The sequence below is a fragment of the Chiloscyllium plagiosum genome, unplaced genomic scaffold (assembly GCF_037043375.1).
Source record: "Chiloscyllium plagiosum isolate Xiang-an unplaced genomic scaffold, Cpla_swu_hap1 HiC_scaffold_17, whole genome shotgun sequence".
Classification (NCBI taxonomy): Eukaryota; Metazoa; Chordata; class Chondrichthyes; order Orectolobiformes; family Hemiscylliidae; genus Chiloscyllium; species Chiloscyllium plagiosum.
The window spans coordinates 64,201,578-64,224,149 of NW_028270155.1; the positions used below are offsets into that span (position 1 = coordinate 64,201,578).

At 46.1% G+C, this 22,572-nt stretch overlaps 1 protein-coding gene across 1 annotated transcript in view; it reads right to left on the reverse strand.

The window, feature by feature from the left end:
• Positions 1-22,572, reverse strand: part of LOC148147392 (uncharacterized) — a 78,200-nt gene that overhangs the window by 13,790 nt on the left and 41,838 nt on the right. Inside the window, exons 6-12 of the mRNA XM_087995614.1 lie at positions 19,706-19,816; positions 14,108-14,150; positions 13,893-14,013; positions 5,428-5,542; positions 5,305-5,335; positions 2,836-2,980; positions 1,769-1,907 (exon numbers count right to left, since the gene is read on the reverse strand). Coding sequence (XP_087851740.1) covers positions 1,769-1,907; positions 2,836-2,980; positions 5,305-5,335; positions 5,428-5,542; positions 13,893-14,013; positions 14,108-14,150; positions 19,706-19,816 — 705 coding nt within the window. The remainder of the gene's footprint in view (positions 1-1,768; positions 1,908-2,835; positions 2,981-5,304; positions 5,336-5,427; positions 5,543-13,892; positions 14,014-14,107; positions 14,151-19,705; positions 19,817-22,572) is intronic.

The window sequence follows — 22,572 nt, forward strand, 5'->3', positions numbered from 1 at the left end:
CAGCAAAAACCATCCTAACCTCGTCAATCTCTCCTCATGTGTCAGTCCCGCCATCCCTGCAATCAGCCTGGTAAACCTTCACTGCACTCCCTCGAGGGCAAGTGTATCCTCCCTCAGAAAAGGAGACCAAAACTGCAACAATATTCTCGGTATGGCTTCACCACGGCCCTGTACAAGAGTCACATGTAGTGCAGACCAGGTAAACACAGCAGATTTTATTCCCGAAAGGGGATTCAGGGATTTCCATATCTAACTCTAATAGACTTACCCTGTGTTCCAGGGTTCTGAACCTTTCCCACCCAGGGCACCTGTACAAGGCTGAAAAGTTGTTGTGGCCATTCAGTGAGAATGGGAGATGTCAGGGCCAGTGGAGCTGGGGAAGACCGATAGAGCAGGGGGAGGGCAAAGACTTTTAAAAGAAGGGGGAAACGTTGAAGAATGGAGGCATGTGGGACTGTAAGAACAAGAGGTATGGGTCAGAGAGGTTTGAGGAAATCTCATGGTTTTCAAACAGTGTGTAAGGTTGGCCAACGTCAGTGCTGCAGGAGCCACGCCTCATTAAGGCCACACCCACAGATTGAGGAAATGGAAGAATGTAAAGCTGCATCATTCTGTCAGAGCATTTGCGAACCCACTTTGGAAAGCTTTGCTGTATTCCCTTCTCCCACATGGACGTACAGTACTTCACCTCCCCTTCAATCCATCCTCGCAGTTCACCACAATTCCTCCCCCTGGTAGTGAGTTCCACATTCTCTATGAGTAAACAGGACCCCAAGAGTGATCTAACCAAGATTTGAGGTAAGTTTAACATAATTTCCTTCCTTTTCAGTCTATTCATCTCGATGTGAACTCAGCACGATGATTCTTTTATTCTGAACTTAAAAACCTGCATTTTTATAGAATCCCTACATTGTGGGAGCAGGCCATTTGGCCCATCAAGTTACCACCGACCGTCCAATGAGCATCTCACCCAGACCCAACACCGACATTTCCCATGGCTAACCCACATGGCCTGTACACCCCAGGACACTATCACGGTCAATCCTCACAACCTGCATATCTTTGGACTGTGGGAGGAAACCTGAGCACCTGAGGGAAACCCACATAGACACGGGGAGAATCTGCAAACTCCACACTGACAGCCACCCAAAGGTGGGATCGAATCCAAGCCCATGGCGCTGTGAGGTAGCAGTACTATCCATCAAACCACCATGCCACCCTAATTATCTGTGTACTGCTGCTGAGATCCTTTTGTTACTGGACTCAAATTAAATTCTTGTTTTTCAAATAAGAGATGATGTCTTTATCTTTCAAACCAAAATGTGTATCACATGTTTATACGTATTGATATTTGTTTGTAAACTTTATGCCCATTCTGCAATTATTAGATTTCTGATCATTTGTGGTAATCTCCATTTTTATTGGTTTCATCCATAAATTTACAATTTTTTTCAATTCCAAACTCTAAGTGAATAATAAAATTTATGAACAATTGTGATGTATCTCCTGATGCCAAATTCAAGAGCACCTTTGGTGAGGCTCAGGATCGGATTAAGTATGACCCTGAGGTACTTCACAAACATTGAGTGGAATTAAATAAGTCTAGAATACAGTATCAATGTGAATTCACAGGAGGGGTTAACTTCAGTTTAAAATAACTACACTGAAAGATTCTCAAGCCCTCTCCCAACATTTTCTCTAAAAATGGTGTCAGTTTCCAACACATGATAGTCATTGCTTACAATGCCCAGCTAAACACAACACTCACCAAATCTGATGGAGGAAAGTGAAGTCCTTGGAACTTTTCAGCTTCTATTCTTTGAATGTGAGCAAAGTAATTTGGCGTTGAGAAGGATTGCTTTCCTCCTTCAATTTCTATCTCTGCGAGTATTCTCTCCAGTGTTGTACTACAACAGAAACGCAATTTAATAAAAGCAGAAAGTGCTGGAAATATTCAGCCTGGCACCATCTGTGCAGTGAGCAACATGTACGTGGCTCCACAATAAAAAGTAAAGGGGTCACCCCCACAAGCTCATAACCAGAGGGACCTTGTTGATGACACATGTAGGATTTTCCAGGGGAAATGCTGTAAAGTGCTTTAATAAATCCAGGAAAACATACCGTGGATTATTAAGTAAATGATAAAATGAAGCAAGATATATTTCTCATACTGTGAGCCCTAGGGGTGCTCAGAGTCTGGCAGCCAGCATTCCCAGGGACTGGGCATGTGTATCAGGCACTAACCATTTTAATCACGGGTTAGTGCGATCAATCAGGGAGCGTTAAACAGACAAAATGGGAGCTTTAAAAAGGTGAACATGTAAAGAAATTCTTCCATCTTCTCGTGATATTGCAAATGCCCCCATGCCATCAGCAATGTTAACAGACCTGCTAACCACTGCCAACATGGAACCTGACCTCGATGGGTGGAAATTATCCTGAACCAGGGTCTCAACCAGGAACATAGGGAAAGAAGAGAAATACCCAACATGTGACAAAAGGTAAGCACCTGACCCCCACACAACATTCACATGAACGCTTGCTCATAGATGTTTAATTTTATCACCGGGCTTAAACTGGAATTGTACATTAATTGGAGGTGAAAATTAGACGGTGTCTATAATAGAAGCTGATTAGCAACAAGTTGAAAATCACAGAACTCCTGCAGTGCCACATGGCCCATTGAGTCTGCACCAACCAGACAGTCAGCCAAGGCTGGAATTGAACTGAGATAACTGGTGCTGGGAGGCAGCAGTGCTAACCACAGTGTGACCAATCAATCCCACAGATTCTGTTCGCAGATGAACATCACATTTTATGAGCACTGATACCTACCTGTCAGGAATGACACCATCACATTGCGCTAGGAATTTGTTCACTGAATCAGAGTTGTTCATGTTTTTCCCCCTGGAAAGCAGTTGCTGCATCATGTCACGGCACATTTGGTTGGGATCCAAATCCTGGGGAGTGGGATTGTTACCTGCACGATGACAGAATATGAAGGAGACAAAATATAAGCAAGTAAAATGGTTTGACCTTTATCAGGAGTAATGCAGGAAATAACAAGAAACTCCCCAAAACGCGCAACTAGATTGGGGAATTGGAAACCTTTGTTCAGATGTTTCTTTGAAAGGAGGAGAGGGTGTTTAGTCATCAGCCCGTGGGTAATGTCAGAAAGGGCTCTTTATTTATTTATTCATTTGTGGGATGTGGGCGTCGCTGGCTGGCCAGCATTTATTGCCCATCCCCAGCTGCCCTTGAGAAGGTGGGGGTGAGCTGCCTTCTTGAACCAGTCCACCTGCTGTGGGTTGACCCCCAATGCCATTAGGGAGGAATTCCAGGATTTTGACCCAGCGATGGTGAAGGAATGGCGATATATTTCCAAGTCCCGATGGTGAGTGGCTTGGTGGGAAATATGCAGGTGGTGGTGTTCCCATGTCTGTGCTGCCCTTGTCCTTCTAGATGGGAGTGGTTGTGGGTTTGGAAGGTGCTGACTGAGGATCTTTGGTGAATTTCTGTAGTGCATCTTGTAGATAGTTCACACTGCTGCTACTGAGCATCAGTGATGGAGGGAGTGGATGCTCTTAGATTTAGTGCGGAGTAAGCGGGCTGCTTTATCCTGGATGGTGTCAAGCTTGTTGAGCATCTTTGGAGCTGCACTCATCCAGGTAAGTGGGGAATATTCGATCACACTCCTGATTTGTGCCTTGCAGGTAGAGGACAGGCTTTGCAGAGGATTCAGTGATGGGAACATCAAGGAGTGAATGTCAAGGGGTGGGGGTTAGATTGTGTCTTCTTGGTGATGGTCACATCCTCGCATTTGCGTGACTTGCAATTTGTCAGTTCAAGCCTGGATATTGTCCAGATCTTGTTGCATTTGAACTTGGGCTGCTTCAGTGTCTGAGGAGTCATGAATGGTGCTGAACATTGAGCAATCATTGGCCAACACCCCCACTTCTTACTTGGTGATGGAGGGAAGATCATTGATGGAGCAGCTGAAGATGTTTGGGCCTAGGACACTGCTCTGAGGAACGTGTGCAGAGATGTCCTGGAGTAAGATGACTGACCTCCAACAAACACAAGCATCTTCCTATGTGTTAAGGGATGACTCTAAATACCAAAGATTTTGCCCCCTGATGCCCACTAATTCCAGTTTTGCTGGGACTCCTTGATGCCATACTTGGTTGAATGCAGCCTTGATGTCAAGGACTGTCACTCTCACCTCACCATTGGAATTCAGTTCTTTTGTCCATTTTTGAGCCAATGCTGTAATGAGGTCAGGAGCTGAGTGGCCTGGTGGAACCTAAACTGGGCGTCACTGAGCAGGTTATTACTGAGCAGGTGCTGCTGGGTAGCACTGTTGATGGGCACCTTCCATCACTTTCCTGATGATCGAGAGTAGACTGATGGGTGGTGATTGGATTTGTCCTGCCTTTTATGTGCAGGACATGCCTGGGCAAATTTCCACATTATTGTGTAGATCCCAGTTTTGTAACTGGACTGGAACAGCTTAGCTCGGGATGTAGCAAGTTCTGGAACACAAGTCTTCAGTGCTATTGCCAGAATGTTGTCAGGGCCCAGAGCCTTTGCGGAATTCAGCATTTCCAGCCATTCCTTGATATTATGTGGAGTGAACTGAATTGGCTGAAGATTGGTATCTGTAATGCTGGGGCCACTGGAGGAGGCCAAGATGGATCATCCACTCAGCACTTCTGGCTGAAGGTTGCTGTGAAAGCTGAGGGGAATGATGGTTGATGCAGAGCAGTGCATGAGTGAAAATCCACAGGATCTGGTGTGCGCTGGGAGAGACAGGTTAGGGGGAAGGGTACACCAAGTTACTGAGATTGGTGGACACCTGAGGGGAAGTATCCTGAATATAAAATACCATTGCCATCATTATCTCATATTTAATGCTATTCTGAAGACTTTTGAAACTAACAGCAGGTTGCTCTACATTTGCCGTAAAACAATGGATACACCATAAAGCTGAAATCATTGGAACTGTGGTTTAGATTAGAGTGGTGCTGGAAAAGAACAGCAGGTCAGGCAGCATCCAGGGAACAGGAAAAGTGACATTTCAGGCAAAAGTTCTTCATCGGGAATAGAAGCAGAGAGCCTCCAGGTGGAGAGATAAATGGGGGCTGTGTTTTATAAGAAAATTCAAACAAGATATTTCCACAATCTGCTGTTACAGTGGTCTTTCTCCCACTGTGCTTCCATCCAGCATGTCCTGCAGTAATACAACCATCACTGTAGCACAATTCCCAAAACTGAATAGTAGGTTTTATTATAAAGTTCATTTACCTGCTGAAGAGGACAGGCTGGTGGATGATTCCTAAAGTGGAAATTCATACGTGAGATATTTTTCTATCAAATCGATGTTGAAAAATAATGGAATTGAGATACTGAAGGGTAATTCTGTCTTACCGGGGGTGTTTCACAGGGTCTGCCTGTCACTGGGGTAGTGACACTGACATGATTGGAAAGGTTACTCTGTGTTGTAATTTTAAATGGGTCACCACTTGGAAAAAAAGGCAAAAATGTCCTGTAAAGAAATATGGTAAAAATATTGTAACAGATTATCCTACATTAAAGTTCCACATCATAAGTATTTCACAGATTGATTCATCTCCGACATGGAAATGTTAAACATTGTCATGTCTCTACCTGTCATCAGAACTCAGAAAAATGAGAAGTGTAATTGGTTTTGAGCAAGTGAAAGGAGATCAGGGAACATTCCAGAATGTCCCTGTACTTGATCAGTACCCAAGTATCATTTAAATGTTTAAATACTTCAGTGGTGACGAAAACACAATCATTATTATCACAAAGTGTCAGTCCGCAGACTCCAAATGTGAGAATTCCCAAGTCTAAGCCCTTCAGTGGATGCTATTGTGTAACTGCTGTATCTATCCCTGATTAGAGGGGAATCCCACATTAACAGGAGTAGAATTGGGGCTAACCAGGGGCTCAGGCTGAGATCAAGTATTGGACTGCTGAAGGAAATCCAAACATTTAAAATTGAAGCTTTAATACAGCTCTCACTGGGGCCCTATTCAGCCTTCCCAGTCTGGTGGAGGTTCCAGATGTACCTGCTAAACATTGAGGCCTAGCAGGCAGGGACACATATAAACAGATGGACATGGAGTAGGAGCAGGCCATCAGGCCTTTGGGCCTGTTCCACAATTTAATAAGATCATAATACATTGGAACAGAAGGAGACCATTTGGCCCATCGTATCTGCTCTGTGATTCAATAAGTTCAAGGGTGATGTGATCATCCTCACTTCCACTTCCCGCCCTTTCTTCAATAATTCTTAACTCTTTCACTGAATAAAAATCTGTCTAACTCAGTCTTTAATACACTTTATGGCCCAGCCTCTCCAGGCCTCTGCAGTAAATAGTTTCATACGACCAGTGCCTCGGAGAAAAGACATTCCTCATCATCTCTGTCTGAAACGGACACACCTTACTCTGAGATTATTCCCTCTGCCCCTGAACTCTCTCACGAAGAAAAATAACCCTCAGCATCTCGCCTATCAAACCCCCATAACCTGAAATGTTTCAACAAGGTCATCTCTCAATCTGTGAGACCTCAAGTACAGACAAAACCTCCTCAACTTCTTGTCATAGTGATATCCCTCCGTACAGAATCACTGAATTCTTACAATGCAGAAGGAGGCCATTTGGCCCATTGTGCTTGCACACCTCTTCAAATGAGCATCATTACCTCATCCCAATCTCCTGCCTCCTCCCCATAACCTTGCATATCATTTTTATCCAAATAACCAGCCAATGCCCTGTTGAAGACATCAATTGAACCTGCCTGCACCACATTTCCAGGCAGTACATTCCATACTCTAACTCTTCACTCAGTGGAAATGTGTTTGTTTGTTCTCACATCACCCCTGTTTGGTTTGCCCATCCCTTTAACTCTCTGTCTGCTTGTCCTTGTTCCTTTCACAAGCAGGAGCAGTTTCTCCTTGTGGGCTCCATCCAGCCCACTCGGTTTCAAAAGCCTCTATCAAATCTCCTCTCAGCCATCGTCTCTCGAATGAGAACCGTGTCAACTTCTTCAATCTATCTTTATCACTGTCATTCCTCATTCCTGGACGCATTCTTGTAAATTACTTCCGCATTCTCTCCAATGCACTCACATCCTTTCTACAATAATATGCCCACATCTCCTAACAATACTCTCCTTGCGGTCTAACCAATGTATTATACAGTTCAACATCACCTCCCTGTTCTTGTGCTCCATGCCCCTACTAATACAGGTGAGAATACTGTGGGCTTCAACTGCTTTCTCCACTTGTCCCACCACCTTCAATGATCTGTGCGCCTAAACACCCAAGACCCTCTGCTCCTGCACCCCCTTTTCCTTGGGACCCACACAGTGAACATTTCGGGACTGCCTCCAATGCCAGTACATCTTTCCTTAGAGTAGGGGACCAAACTGTTCACTGTCTTCTTGGTGTGCTCCAGCAGGTGCCCAGTTTCATTTTAACAAGTCTTCCTTATTTTTACACTTCATTCCCTTTCAAATAAAGAGCAACATTCCATTGGCCTTTCCGATTACCTTCTGAACTTACACACCAACAGTTTGAGATTCCTGGAAGAGAACTACCAAAACCCTCTTTTGTAGTTTTCTCCAGGCTTTCTTCATTAAATAACTTTCAGCTCCTCCGATCTCCCTGGCAAACCTGACAAACAGCCATGGTGTGATTGAAAACCATGTCCCCCGAAGACCAGCCTGGGGTTCAGCATTACTCATCCAGTGACATTTCCACTTTCCCACCACTTCCCCTCCAGTTTGATTGGGCCGTGCTGTGCTGCTTTCTCGTTATTGCCAGCGCAAACACGTTCTCAACACGCACCAACCTTTAGTCCTTTCACACAATTAGTTCCCTTTCTTCTCTTATGCAGGCTCTTGTGAGTCCCAGCAAACCACCACAAAGAAGAGACACACACTGGGGTGCCTCAGTTCTAACCCCACCTCTGAAGAGGATGCGACTGAGTGCTCAGAGGATGTACCAGCAAGGCTTTCACTGCACCCTGTACCAGCTCAGACTTTCATCTCAGTGGGTACACTTTCTAGATGAGAGACAGGAGCACAGTCTGGTGAGCACATCATTGTGCTGTCCCACAGTTGGCCGAGGAAGAAATGTCCCAGGTCACTGGTTAGGAGAGAACTGGAGACCAGGCACCAGCACAACACCAGGCAGAATATGACCTGCTGTTCTCAGCAATTAAAGGACATCAGCAACATGCAGAGAAACACCCAGCAACAGTATACAAGCTTGTCTGCAGCAGTCAGGAAAGTGAATCCAAGGATGGATGAGTGCACCAACGCTAGCTCTGGCACCATGGACAGGCTGGTGACTGCGCTGGAAACCCAGGTCCTGCACACCAAGTGTCTGCTGCTTATACACACAGGCCTGAACTCCATCAGTGTAGCTATCGGCTCTCAGCATCAATGGCAAAGCCAAAGGGGGATGAGGGACCTCAACCTCATTCCAGATCCTACTTCCTCTCAGGGAGACAGGATGGTGCCAGCAGACACCCACAGGAGGAGGAGTCCCACATGAGACCTCCTGCAGCTTTTCAGGACAGTCTAGTGGTGTCTGGCCCCTTCACCTCCTCCCTGCCTCTGATGCTAATACCTACTGAAGTCCAAGCCAAGAGGGATGAGCCTGTAACCCGGCAGGACAATCTCAGCCAACCTGGGCCCTCTAGAATCAAATATCCCTGGGGGTGACCAACCAAGTCTTCCAGGCCAACAAGACCAGCTACAGAGAACATTGCCCCTATCCCAGCAGCAGAAGGCTGGACTGCACTGAGACATCGGACTGAGACGGAAAGGAAATTAAAAACCGCCCTGAGGGCGTGTGGGTGACAGGGAGGACACATCAGTGCATTTCTCTAAAAATATGCTCCTTTGCATTCTCAAAATGTCAGCTTCATTGTCTGTGCAGCTGTTGGAGCTAGTGAGAGGTGAGCAGCCTTTTCAGATATCCCAAGGGAGAAAGAAGCTGTAATGGCCAAGCCTTACTCATTCTCTCAGAAGCTCCCAACTCCTCGACTGCAGATAGCATCAGAATTATGGATCCTGAACTGTGACCTCGATGACTACAGCTAAGGCAGGTTAATGTTAACAACACTCAGGATAAAAACAATGTTCAGGGATTCTGACAGGGCCTGGCCTGCACAAATCATCCACATTTACACAAACCTTGACAGTGAGAGGGTAGATTCAGTGATGATATCACATATCTCTGCAGGCAACGTTTTATTCAATCTCTCAGCTTTTGGAGGGAGTGTATTGTCATTAAAAGCTGGGAGGTACACAATGGGGAGTTCACATCTTCCCTCTCCCTCATAGCACAGTGATCTGCTGAGAGAATCTGCACAAAACACTGCTTCTCTCTGGTTAGGTGCTGTCCAACAGGATGCCCAAGTCTTTCAGGGCAATTTAGCAGTTTGACACATTGAAGTCTAACCAATGATGGAAGGCTGTAATGGAGGTACCTCCGAATTGCTCCCAACCTGCTGCAAATCGTGAGGGACTGCATCACACAACACTCAGATCTCATGCTGTTGTTGAAGGTCTAAAACTCCATAACCTCATGAGATGGGACTGTCCTATCTCACTGACTGCTGCTTACTCCAAAATAGCAGGAAAACCTGCAAAGTGCAGATACTGGAAGGTGGAAACACCTGAAGAGAGCAAGCAGACAATCATATGAAGAACAAACCATTTCTTCATTAACAGACAAGTTCAAGGAGTTCAGAAATTGTCTGCTCCACACATACTGACCAGGGGTGTCTTGCCATACACCTCACCGAGAGCTACAGAATGAAAGGAAGTTGAAAACCCAGCACATTCATCCTGGAAGCAGGTTTCAGTTAGTTCCTCGTGCTTGATGAAGCATAGCTCTATCATGCTTCCTTGGGCACCTCTCCATGTCAATGTCCTGATCCTCATCTTCCTCCTCAGAAACTTCCTCAATGAAGTAGCACACCCTTTCTGGTTAGACTCTAAGTCCTCACAGGTGCAGTCCAGGCAGCAAAGCCTCACAGGAATGCAGGAGCAAAAGATGGCCATTCAGCCCACTGAAACTGCCCTGCCCTTCAGGATGATCATAGCTGATTGAACATTTCAAAAGTCCTTTACTCATCCTATCCCCATATTAGTGACCACCAGAAATGTATCAATCTCTCCCTTAAACGTACTCAAATCTGGATTCTCCACAGCCTTCTGCGGAGAATTCTTTGGAAGATTGAGAATTCCAAAGGTTCACAACCCTCCGAGGAAAAACAATTCTCCTCATTCACACCGAAGTGGCATCCCCCTTATTTTTCAATTGTTCCTGGTTCTAGACCCCCCCACTCGGGGTAACGTTTCACCCGCATCAACCCAGTCTATCCCTTTAACTATTTTGCATTTTTCAGTGAAATCATTTCTTATTCTTTGAAACTCTAGAGAATAAAGACCAATTTTTTTCAATATTTCTTCATTGGACAGTATTACCAACGGCAACAGGTCTACGATCAGTTCCATTATGGCCCTGGTGGAAACATGGACAGTGTTGTGTCTCTGTTCTGCCTCAGTCTGAGGCTTTTGTAAAGGTGTCATCAGTTTTTGATGGAGTTGATGAAGTGGGAACCTTTTCGGTTGCCGATGTTTACCGGCTGGTGATAGGAAATGATCAGAGCAAGATGGGTGCACGCTATAGCACCCTGTCCCTGGGAGAAACCAGCTCTGGGGGAGAATCCCACTGTTCAGGCTGCTTGACTGAGCCAGCACATACATCATTTGTAGATGTATGAGATTCATATGTGTCCCTGTCTGCAAAGTAACTGGCAGAAGCAAGCAGCTCATTAACATCCCTGAGCTCGAAGGTGAAGTCTGAAGGGGGTGACGCGGTGTGTGATTTGTCTAAAAGCGGCCGTGATGATGTGTGAGGCTGGGTGTTTGGTGATGCCCACTTGCATGGATCAAGGGTGGAAGAGGACAGTGTCCATGGAGCATGTGGTGAAATGATGGAAAGATGGAGTTGTCCAAAGGCATGGAGAAGGAGGCAATAAGCTGCAGTTGCCAGGTAACCGCTGTGACATCCATGTAGTTTAGTTTGAATTGGTGTCATCTAGTTTCTCAGGGACGGGGAGGAGAACTGGAAGGTGCATACAGTGACAGGAGTGGGGCTGATAATGAGATGCAACTTCATGGAAATAAAATGGTGACCGCTCATGTGCAAGATTCAGAATTTGCTGTGTGAACTGTTGGAAAAACTGGAAATGTTATTCCCAACATTGAGGACCTGATTTTTCCATTCTCTCTGTATTTTCCCAATTTTCTTACCATTTCCCATGCCACGCAAGGGAGCAGGAATTTCCACCCAAAAGGACACTCTCCTCAAGTCAAACTGAGAGATGCTGAGAGTGAGAGTGAAGCCCAAAAGCCTATGTTTCCTTTGAAACAAGATGTAACACAGGAACAACATTGCATTGATTGCTGGGAATGGACCCATAAACCAGGGGCAATAGAAGAGCAGCATGTTCTCCCAGAACCTTCTAGAATAGAGAATGTACCTCAGGGAAGATGAGGAAATATTTCCTTGAACTCCATTGAACTTAGCCAGATTACGGGAGGTTACAGAGGTTTTATCTCTCAGTGAGAAGTATTCCCTTTCCTCTCCAACAAAACAAAGGAACAAATTCATCTTTTGAGAGACACTGGGACACTTCAGTCATTGATGGTGGCTGATGAGACAGTTTGTGTTCCAGACGGTTTGACAAGTAAAAAGTGTGATGAAGCTATTCCCTTGTACAAGGTTAAATTGCAAAGTGATTGGGAAAGAAAGTTAAATTGTGGAAATTATTCCCAGTTTTTGAAGGGGTAGATATGATACAGGATAATGACTGAGCCAGCACATGGGCTTACCCCTGACCAGAAACGGGACTGATCAGCTATATCAGTCCTGTGGCTGTGAGAGCAGGTCAGCGGCTCGGTATTCTGCTGTGAGTGACTCACCTCTGCACTCGTAAGCCTGTCTACAAGGCACACCTCAGCATTCTGATGGGATACTCTCCACTTGTCCTTGCTATGGTTCCAGCTGATGACGGGACTGGACAGTTCAGATCTTAAAATGGAATCGGCCTTGATAGATTGCATAGATCATACTTCTATTTACTTACAAGTGGAGATTACGTATCAAATCTGGCAGTGAGGAAAGCAAATGCAACGTTAGCATTCACTTAGAGAGGGCAAGATTACGAGAGCAGAAATGTCCTGCTGAGGCCACAAGACAGGGATAGAATGAGGCCATTCAGCCCATTGAATCTGCTCTAGCATTCAATCATGGCTGGCCTGTTCCTCAACCACATTCTCCTGCCTGCTCCCCATAACCCTTACTCCCTTACTGATCAAGAACCTGTACATCTCTATCTTAAAGACACTTGGGCAATGAGATCCACAGCTTCAGCACCCTTTGGCAGCAGAAATTCCTCCTTATCTAAATGGTCGCCCCCTCACCCTGAGGCTGTCCTCCCAGTTCCTAATCTCCTATTGGTGGAAACACTTTCTCCACATCCACTCAATCCATGCCCCTTAGTATGAAGTATCACTCAGATCCCCCCCATCCGACTACATGCCATTGAGTATGTTCCCAGAGTTCCCATTTGCTCCTCATGTGACAAACCCTTTATCCTCGGGATCATTCTTTTAAGCCTCCTCGAGACCTCCTCCAACACCCTTCCTTCGATATGGGGCCCAAAACTCAGACTCAGCAACACATTTCTGTTATTATATTCTAGCCATCTTAAAATTAATGTCAATAAAACATTTGCCCGTATGTTAATCTCGGGAGAATTCTGAATGAGGAACAACATTCTAGAAGCTTGGCAGTCACAGGATAAAGGAAACCACTTGGTTGGCATCACATCCACCACCTTCAACACTCCCTACGTGCAGCTCAGGCTCACAGTGGGAGCAGTAAGTACCATTCATTAGATTAACTCACCAAAACTCCTTGAAAAGCATCTTTCAAACCTGCTGCATTCAGCATCTTGAAGGATGGCGCCAGAAGATTAATGAAAACAGGACCATCTGCAAGTTACCCTTCAAGCCACACACCATCTGATCTGGTAATAAATCACCATTAGTTCACAGCCACTGAGTAAAACTCCCAGAACTCCCCTCCTGTCAGCATTGTGGGGATAAGCATTATGGAGGTTCAAGTAGGCAGCACACAACCAGCTTCTCCAGAGCAATGAGGGACAGGGAACTATTGTTGAGGTAAAAACAATGACTGCAGATGCTGGAAACCAGATTCTGGATCAGTGGTGCTGGAAGAGCACAGCAATTCAGGCAGCATCCGAGGACAGGCAAAATCGATGTTTCGGGCAAAACCTTCATTCCTGATGAAGGGCTTTTGCCCGAAACGTCGATTTTGCCTGTCCTCGGATGCTGCCTGAATTGCAGGGAACTATTGTTGGCCCATCCAGCAACACCTGCATCCTGGGAGAGAATGAAAACAAATGACTGATTTCCCTGGTTTGTCTGCACTAGCGGGAGCTCAGACACTGCAGCAGAGTTGGGAGGCCCATTGAAAATCCATGTATGGGCTTGATATCAAAGTCAGAACGGGATTTCAAGCAGGAGGTTCATCTGAACTGAGAGGCTGAAATATTGTTACATTGCTGGTTTTTAAACAGTTTAAAAATAAACAGAGACTGGGGTGGGAGAGCTACAGAATATTTTGCAGGGGCATGTTCAAGACTTGGGCAGAGCTGTATTGAACTGCAGTAAGAATGTGACAACAGTCTCACTTTCCAGGCCAATTGAACCTTATATTGGAGTTTATTTACAGTGTGGAGATGAGCATGATTCATACCTTCGATTCCAGTGTTAGTACAAAGAAGAAACCCAGACCGTCACATCTGCAAGTGATCGTATCCACTCTGTTCCCCGGTCCGCTCATGAGGGTGTTACACCCATATTGATCGAAGGGGCCTGTGTTGGAGAATTATTAATCATGAGAATCATTCCCCCATTTACACATTCCAGTACTGAGTGATGTCAGCATTTTAAAACAATCTTCACTTACCATTCCCACCAGAGTCCCGGGCGCTGCATGGTGGAGAATCGGACTAAAATGGAAATGATAAACCAGAACATTAGCTTCACCAACAATAACACAGTTGAAGCAGCTGTGTCGATACAAACACATTGAGACATTTCTCTCTCGCCTGTCTAACAGGGGAAGGCAGGGAAGGAGGAGGAAATGTGATGCCAACTGGGAAATTATTGGGTTAAATTTTCCGGATCCTGGGCATGACCTCAGTGTTCCCACCAAAGCACCTTTACACAAAGCAGATTCCTAATTGGTCACCTCCCCATTCACCATCTTTAACTTTACCAGGAAGTACAGGGCCCAGTGGGAGGGTCTGAAGTAGTGTCCAGACAGCAGCCTCATTGGGAGAGGAGAACGCTGCTGGACACGGGAGAGATCGAGCAGACACCTTAAAATCGGGGCACTCACAAATGTCTCTCTCTTCAGTGGTGAGAACGATACAAAGTCCTGTGAGGAGCCTCAGGTTGGACAGTGATCCCTCTGAAAGAGTGTCTGCACTACTCCAGGACCACTGTGAGCATTGCAGCTCCCTGATGCTGTCAGTTATATCAGTTACCCATGGTCCACTGCCCTCCCAGTGAGAGAGCCCTTCCACCGTGTTACTCAACTCCTGACAGAGCAGGGGCCTGTGTAACACCAGCAGCATTGCAGCACTGGAGGATCATGGTCCCTGACTGGGGTCATATTTGACCTCACTGCCTGGCCATCTCTGTGGAGGTTGCTGCTGAGTCCTGTGATCGCTCCAGTCCCTTATCATGAGAAACTCACCCCTGGACAGGGTTCAGGAATACCCATTCTGGATCAGTGGTGCTGGAAGAACACAGCAATTCAGGCAGCATCCGAGGACAGGCAAAATCGACGTTTCGGGCAAAAGCCCTTCATCAGGAATAAAGGCAGAAAGCCTGAAGCGTGGAGAGATAAGCTAGAGGAGACTCCCTGAGATTCTTGTAGAGAGAGGAGGAAAACGTCTTCAAGGCAGGCATCCTTGCAAGAGGATTCGCAGTAAGGAATACCCACTCAAGCCACTGTCCCCATAACCACGCCCACTCAAGTTATTGTCTCCACCCCCACCTTGAATTCCAGCCCCACTCCAGGTCCTAGCTCCCATCCCCACCGTGTCTTCACCATTCCCCCAGACCTCCCCCTCACTGAGGACGAATGTTTTGTCCTCAATATTGGCCTCACCTTTATTCCTCTACACTCCCAGATTAATGAGTTCGACACACGCTGCGACCTTGAACGTTTCTTCCACCACCTCCTCCTCTGGGCCTACTTTTACAACCAAGACTCCCGCCCACCCACCGAGGATCCCTTCTCCCACCTCCAACACACCCCGTCCACCTCGACACCCCATGCTGGCCTGTTACCCGCCCTTGATCTCTTCATTTCAAACTGCTGCCGGGACATCAACCGGCTCAACCTGCTCACCCCCCCTCACCCACTCCAACCTCCCACCCTCACAATGCACAGCCCTCCACTCCCTCCGCTCCAACCCCAACCTCACCATCAAATCAGCGGACAAAGAGGGTGCAGTGGTGGTTTGGGCACTGACCTCTACACTGCTGAGGCCAGGCTCAAAGACACATCCTCCTACCGCACCCTCGACCATGACTTCACCCCCCCCCCCCATCACCAAACCATCATCTCCCGGACCATACACAATCTCATCACCTCAGGGGATCTACCACCCACCGCTTCCAACCTCATTGTGGAGGAACCCCGCACTGTATGGGAGATGGATTCACATTTTTGGATCTTGGGAATCTCTTCTGGGGTAGAAGTGGCCTGTACAAGAAGGACAGATTGCACCTAAATTGGAAGGGGACTAATATACTGGCAGGGAGATTTGCTAGAGCTGCTCCGGTGGATTTAAACTAGTAAGGTTGGGTGGGGGGGGGGGAATGTGGTAGTGGTGTGGGGGGGTGGTGATGGGGGCAGGGTGTGGGAGGGTGTGTGTGGGAGGGAGGGAGGTGGTGGGGGCAGGGTGTGGGGGGCGTGTATGGGGGAGTTGGAGGGGGTGGTGGTGGGGGGGAGGGGGTGGGGGGTGTGGGGGGATGATGGTAGGGGGAGGTTGTGGGGGGTGGTGGTGGGATAAGCGTGTTGGGTGGGTGGGAGGGGATGTGGTGGTGGGGGGAGAGTGTGGGGGGCAAAGGGGGGGTAGTGGTGGGGGGAGGGGGTGATAATGAGGAAACTGATCAATCTGAGACTGGTACAGTTGAGAACAGAAGCAAGTCAAACAGTCAGGGCAGGGAATTACAGAAACATAGCTCAGGGATGGGCAGGACTGGCAGCTTAATGTTTCAGGATACAAATGCGAGAGGAAGGATAGAAAGGGAGGCAAGAGAGGAGGGTAAGTGGCACTTTTGATAAGGGATAGCATTACAGCTGTACTGAGGGAGGATATTCCTGGAAATACATCCAGGGAAGTTATTTGGGTGGAACTGAGAAATAAGAAAGGGATGATCATCTTCTTGGGATTGTATTATAGACCCCCTAATAGTCAGAGGGAAATTGACAAACAAATAAGTAAGGAGATCTCAGTTATCTGTAGGAATAATAGGGTGGTTAAGGTTGGAGATTTTAACTTTCCAAATATAGACTGGGACTGCCACAGTGTTAAGGGTTTAGATGGAGAGGAGTTTATTAAGTGTGTACAAGAAAATTTTCTGATTCAGTATGTGGATTTACCTACCAGAAAAGGTGCAAAACATGATCTACTCTTGGGAAATAAGGCAGGGCAGGTGACTGAGGTGTCAGTGGGGGAGCACTTTGGGGCCAGTGACTATAATTCCATTTGTTCTAAAATTATGATGGAAAAAGATATACGGGATCTAAAAATTGAAGTTCTAAATTGGAGAAAGGCCAATTTTGATGGTATTTAGTAAGAACTTTCAAAAGCTGATGGGGGGGGTGGAACGTGCAGATGTTCGCAGGTAAAGGGATGGCTGGAAAATGGGAAGTTGTCAGAAATGAGGTAATGAGAATCCGGAGAAAGTATATTCCTGAAAGGGAAGGCTTTAGGTATAGGGAATGCTGGATGACTAAAGAAATTGAGGGTTTAGTTAAGAAAAAGAAGGAAGCATATGTCAGGTACAGACAGGATAGATCGATTGAATCCTAAAAAGAGTATAAAGGAAGTAGGAGTAAACTGAAGAGGGAAATCAGGAGCGCAAATAAGGAACATGAGATAGCTTTGGCAAACAGAGTTAAGGAGAATCCAAAGGGTTTTTACAGATACGTAAAGGACAAACCAGGGAGAGAATAGGGCCCCTCAAAGGTCAGCAAGGCGGCCTTTGTGTGGAGCCACAGGAAATGGGGCAGATACTAGTTTGTATCAGTATTTACTGTGGAAAAGGACATGGAAGATATAGAATGTAGGGACAGAGATGGTGACATCTTGCAAAATGTCCACATTACAGAGGAGGAAGTGCTGGATGTATTGAAACATATAAAAGTGGATAAATCCCCAGGACCTGATCAGGTGTACCCGAGAACTCTGTGGGAAGCTAGGGAAGTGATAACTGGGCCTCTTACTGAGATATTTGTGCCATCAATAGCCACAGGTGAGGTGCCAGAAAACTGGAAATTGGCTAACGTGGTGCCACTGTTTAAGAAGGGTGGTAAGGACAAGCCAGGGAAGTATAGATCAGTGAACCTGACGTCAGTGGTGGGCAGGTTGTTGGAGGGGATCCTGAGGAACAGGATGTACATGTATTTGGAAACACAAGGACTGATTAGGGATCATCAACAAGGCTTTATGCGAGGGAAATCATGTCTCACAAACTTGATTGAGTTTTTTGAGGAAATAACAAAGAGGATTGATGAGGGCAGAGTATAGTAGATGTGATCTATATGGATTTCAGTAAGGCATTCGACAAGGTTCCCCATGGGAGACTAGTTAGCAAGGTTAGATCTCATGGAATACAGGGACAATTAGACATTTGGATACAGAACTGGCTCAAAGGTAGAAGACAGAGGGTGGTGGTGGTGGTTGTTTTTCAGACTGGAGGCCTCTGACCAGTGGAGTGCCACAAGGATTGGTGCTGGTCCATGACTTTTCGTCATTTATATAAATGATTCCGATGTGAGCGTAAGAGGTACAGTTCGTAAGTTTGCTGATGACACCAAAATTGGAGGTGTAGTGGACAGCGAAGAAAGTTACGTCAGATCACAACGGGTTCTTGATCAGATGGGCCAAAGGGCTGAGGAGTGGCAGATTGATAATTTAGATAAATGTGAGGTGCTACATGTTGAGAAAGCAAATCTTAGCAGGAGTTATACACTTAATGGTAATGTCCTAGGGAGTGTTGCTGAACAAACAGACCTTGGAGAGCAGTTTAGCTCCTTGAAAGTAGAGTCGCGGGGAGATAGGACAGTGAAGAAGGTGTTTGGTATGCTTTCCTTTATTGGTCAGAGTGTTGAGTCCAGGAGTTGGGAGGTCATGTTGCGGCTGTACAGGACATTGGTTAGGCCACTTTTGGAATATTGCATGCAATTCTGGTCTTTATCCTATCAGAAAGACATTGTGAAACTTGAAAGGGTTCAGAAAAGATTTACAAGGATGTTGCCAGGGTTGGAGGATTTGTGCTATAGGGAGAGGTTGAATAGGATGGGGCTGTTTTCCCTGGAGCGTCGGAGGCAGAGGGGTGACCTTATAGAGGTTTATAAAATCATGCGGGTCATGGATAGGATAAATAGACAGGTCTCTTCACTGGGGTGGTGGAGCCCAGAACTAGAGGACATAGGTTTAGGGTAAGAGAGGAAAGATAGAGAGCTAAGGGGCAACTTTTACTCGCAGATGTGTATGGAATGAGCTGCCAGAGGATGTGGTGGAGGCTGGTACAATTGCAACATTTAAGAGGCATCTGGATGGGTATATGAATAGGAAGGATTTGGAGGGATATGGGCCGATGCTGGCAGGTGGGACTAGATTGTGTTGGGATATCTGGTTGGCATGGATAGGTTGGACGAAAGGTCTGTTTCTGTGCTGTACATTGCTATGTTTCTATGACTGTAAGTGACCAAACCAAACTGTGGCCATTTTTAATGATTTTTTCCATAATCTCCAGAAACCTGAATAAACAGGGTCACCTGACCCGAGGGGAACAACATATTTTACCAGGAATGTTGTGTGGGGTCCGCCTGTAACAGAGAAATCCCTCTGACCATGAAATTTTGGATGGAGCCAGGGCCATATCCAAGGGGTGGACAATCATTCTGTCCTGTCCCAGACCCTCCTTTCTAAACCCTCCAGAGGAATTTCAGGACACAAAACAATGGGAAATATCTCACAAGGCACGGCGATCCTCATTTGTACAGCATCATAACATTCCACACCCTCATCATGATCACAGCTTCTGATGGACATTAAAGACACAAGGAGATCAGCTCCGAATCCTCCAAACCTGCCCAGACAGGGCTCCATTCACAGCCTGAGGACTATAGAATTTCGGGGACATACAGTTTAACTTGTTCATCAACACTGGAGATGATCCAGACTGTGCTGTACAATCCAGTCAGACCTGGCTGCTCACAGGCTCAGCTCGATGATATTGTGGAGGTTTATCTCACCTGGAAAGGCATGTCCTGAAATGTAACTGTCAGAGGGCTGGTGAGATCATCAATCATTGAATCCCCCACTTGGACTGTAACATCGGGTGAGACAGGGTTCCCCTCCTGGCCCTGTAACAACACACAGAATGGATGGTTAAACATCTACTCACTGAGGATTTACAGAACACACAGAAACATTTCAATGATCTTCATTTCTGTGGTGAGGGTGAGCAGAGGAGGCTTCCTCATTGTAACAAATGTTACCTTAGGGACTGCAATCCCAGAAGCTCCTTTTGCTGTCAGAAATGTGTGAATGGTAACTCCAGACCCTCCATGAAGCTTTCTGCCCGCCCTGCCCTAGACTGTGGGGATGGGTCATTACATTAAAGTACATCAGTGATGTCCACCACAGTGGGAGTTCAGAGAGACAGAGCGACCCCTTACACAGGGACAGAAACAGAAATACAGAGAGACTCAGTGTTGGGGAGTGAAGGGGTGTGGGCTACAAACCCTGTTCCTGATGATGAAGCCCAGTCACCCTCTGGTTTTGATCTTGGGTGCTTATTGAGACTCACTAATGGTTCCTCCACTCCCACTGTTCACCTTGTTCAACATAACGATTCTCCCAAAATCCAGAGCTTTCAGTTGTGACTGATGCAGTGTGACTGGTTTGGGGGGATATATAGTGAAACACCAGACAACTGGTATCTCTGATTCCCTCAAGGATGTGGTCTCCAACTGCACCAGCTCCTGTACAACTCAGAGACAAGGGATTCTCAAGACAAGGAAGATGTTCATCGGAAATAACACAAAGAACTACGGATGCTGAGGATCTGAAATGAAAACAGAAAGTGCTGGAGAAACTCAGCAGGTCTGGCAAAACCTGTGGAGAGAAAGTAGAGTTATTGTTTCTATATTTCTATTTGTTCAGTGACCCTTGTTCAGGACCGTTCTGAAAATGGGTCAATGGACTCAACTCTGCTTTCTCTTCGTAGATGCTGCCAGACCTGCTGAGTTTCTCCAGGAAGATGTTCCTCTAGCTCTACTCCACACTGTTACAGAACAGCTTTACCCTATGCCAGCTTTCGAAGGGCTGCAGGCTGTGAACCCGATTTCCCCTTTCCCAGGCTCGAACCCCACCAACCAGAAACAGAGCCCTGCAACTGGGGAGAAGGAACCTCAGCCTGAAAATCCCGAATCCCGACTGAAACCACAGAAGGTGGTGATTTGGTCCATCGAATCTGTACCTGGTGTTTCAAAGAGCAATCCACTGAGGGTCCCCTCCTTTGCTCTGTCCTTATAGAATCAGACAGCACGGACTCATCTTCTGGCAATCCTTCTCCTTCAATTATTTATTCCATTCCATTTTAAAATTTAATCCTGAATGTGCACCCACTGCACTATCAGCCATTACATTTCACAGGCGAGCTGCAGATTATATTAAACTGTTTCTCCTCATATCACCTCTGCCTCTTTTTCTAAATCTGTGCTCCCTGGTGAACCACCCTTCAGCGATTGGAAACAGATTCTATTTCTTTGATCGATCAAAACCCTTCACTGTTTTAAATACCTTTAAATAAAACACTGTTTTAAATAAAACAAATTCACCCGAGGGAAGAGGGGAACAGTGCAGAAGAAGCTCACCATGGGCCCCACCCTGAAAGGACACTGTGAGTAACAACTACCCTACACCGAGGGAAATGGTTACAGCTCAAGGTGTAGTGTTGGAAAAGAAACAGGCAGCCTCAGGAATACCTTATTTTAAACAGGAACAAGTGAACCAGCGTTAAACATTTAGCTCCAGGGGACCATGAGGTGAAAATACTGAGAGCTGGTACTCGCACTCAGAGAGATTTTCATACCTTGTTCAAGCTGACAAAATTGAAGCAGATATAGTCATCCTCGTTCTTGAGTATTATGGGATGGGGAGAGGCTTTAACATCCCGAGGAGTCTGGGACAGCCAGAGAAGCCGGGTTCCAAAACTTATAAAGAAATAATAGGAATCCTACAGAACCATTTTTCACCAAAATCATTGGGGATTGCTGAAAGGTTCAGATTGCATAAAGATAACCAGCAAGTTGGTGAATCTGTCTCCCAGTTTGTAGCAACTTCAAAGCCATTAGCAGAATGTTGTGAATTTGGAGACAACTTAAATGATGCAATCAGAGACAGACTGGTGTGTAGTTTAAGATTTGAAACAGTCCAGAAGTCATTACTGACAGAAAGGAACTGAGATTTAAAGAAAGCTCTGGGAATAGCAGTCCCTGTGGAACCAGCAGATAAGAAATTTAAAACTCAACAGCTCAGCTTGTTTTTTAAATATTCACTCATACGATGAGTATGTGACTGGCGAGACCAGCATTTATTGCCCATCTGTTTGCTGGGTCTGGGGTCAGATGTAGGCGAGACCAGGTAAGGATGGCAGTTTACTTCCCTAAACCAGATGGGTTTTTTTCCCAAAGGTTGACAATGACTGCATGGTCATCATTAGACTCTTAATAATAGATTTTCAATCAAATTTAAATTCCACCATCTGCTGTGACAAAATTTGAACTCAGGCCCCAGAATATTCCTGGTGTCTCTGGGTTAACAGCCCAGTGATAATACCACTGGGCCATTGCCCCTTCAAGGTGGAACATCAGAGCTTGTAAAATGGCGGCTGAGAAAGTTTGCAAAATGGTGGCTGAGAAACAATCACTAATGCAGACTCAAGACGTTACTGCCTTTAGGACTCAGTCCCAAGTTTAATAATTTTAAACCATGAATATCTCCTTCCTTGTCTAATACCTTCTCCCACGTTTGCCATTGATGTGGTAAAACAGGTCAGAGAGCAGCACATCGCTGGGATATCGAAGCTATACGCTGAACCAGCAGCAGAAAAGGA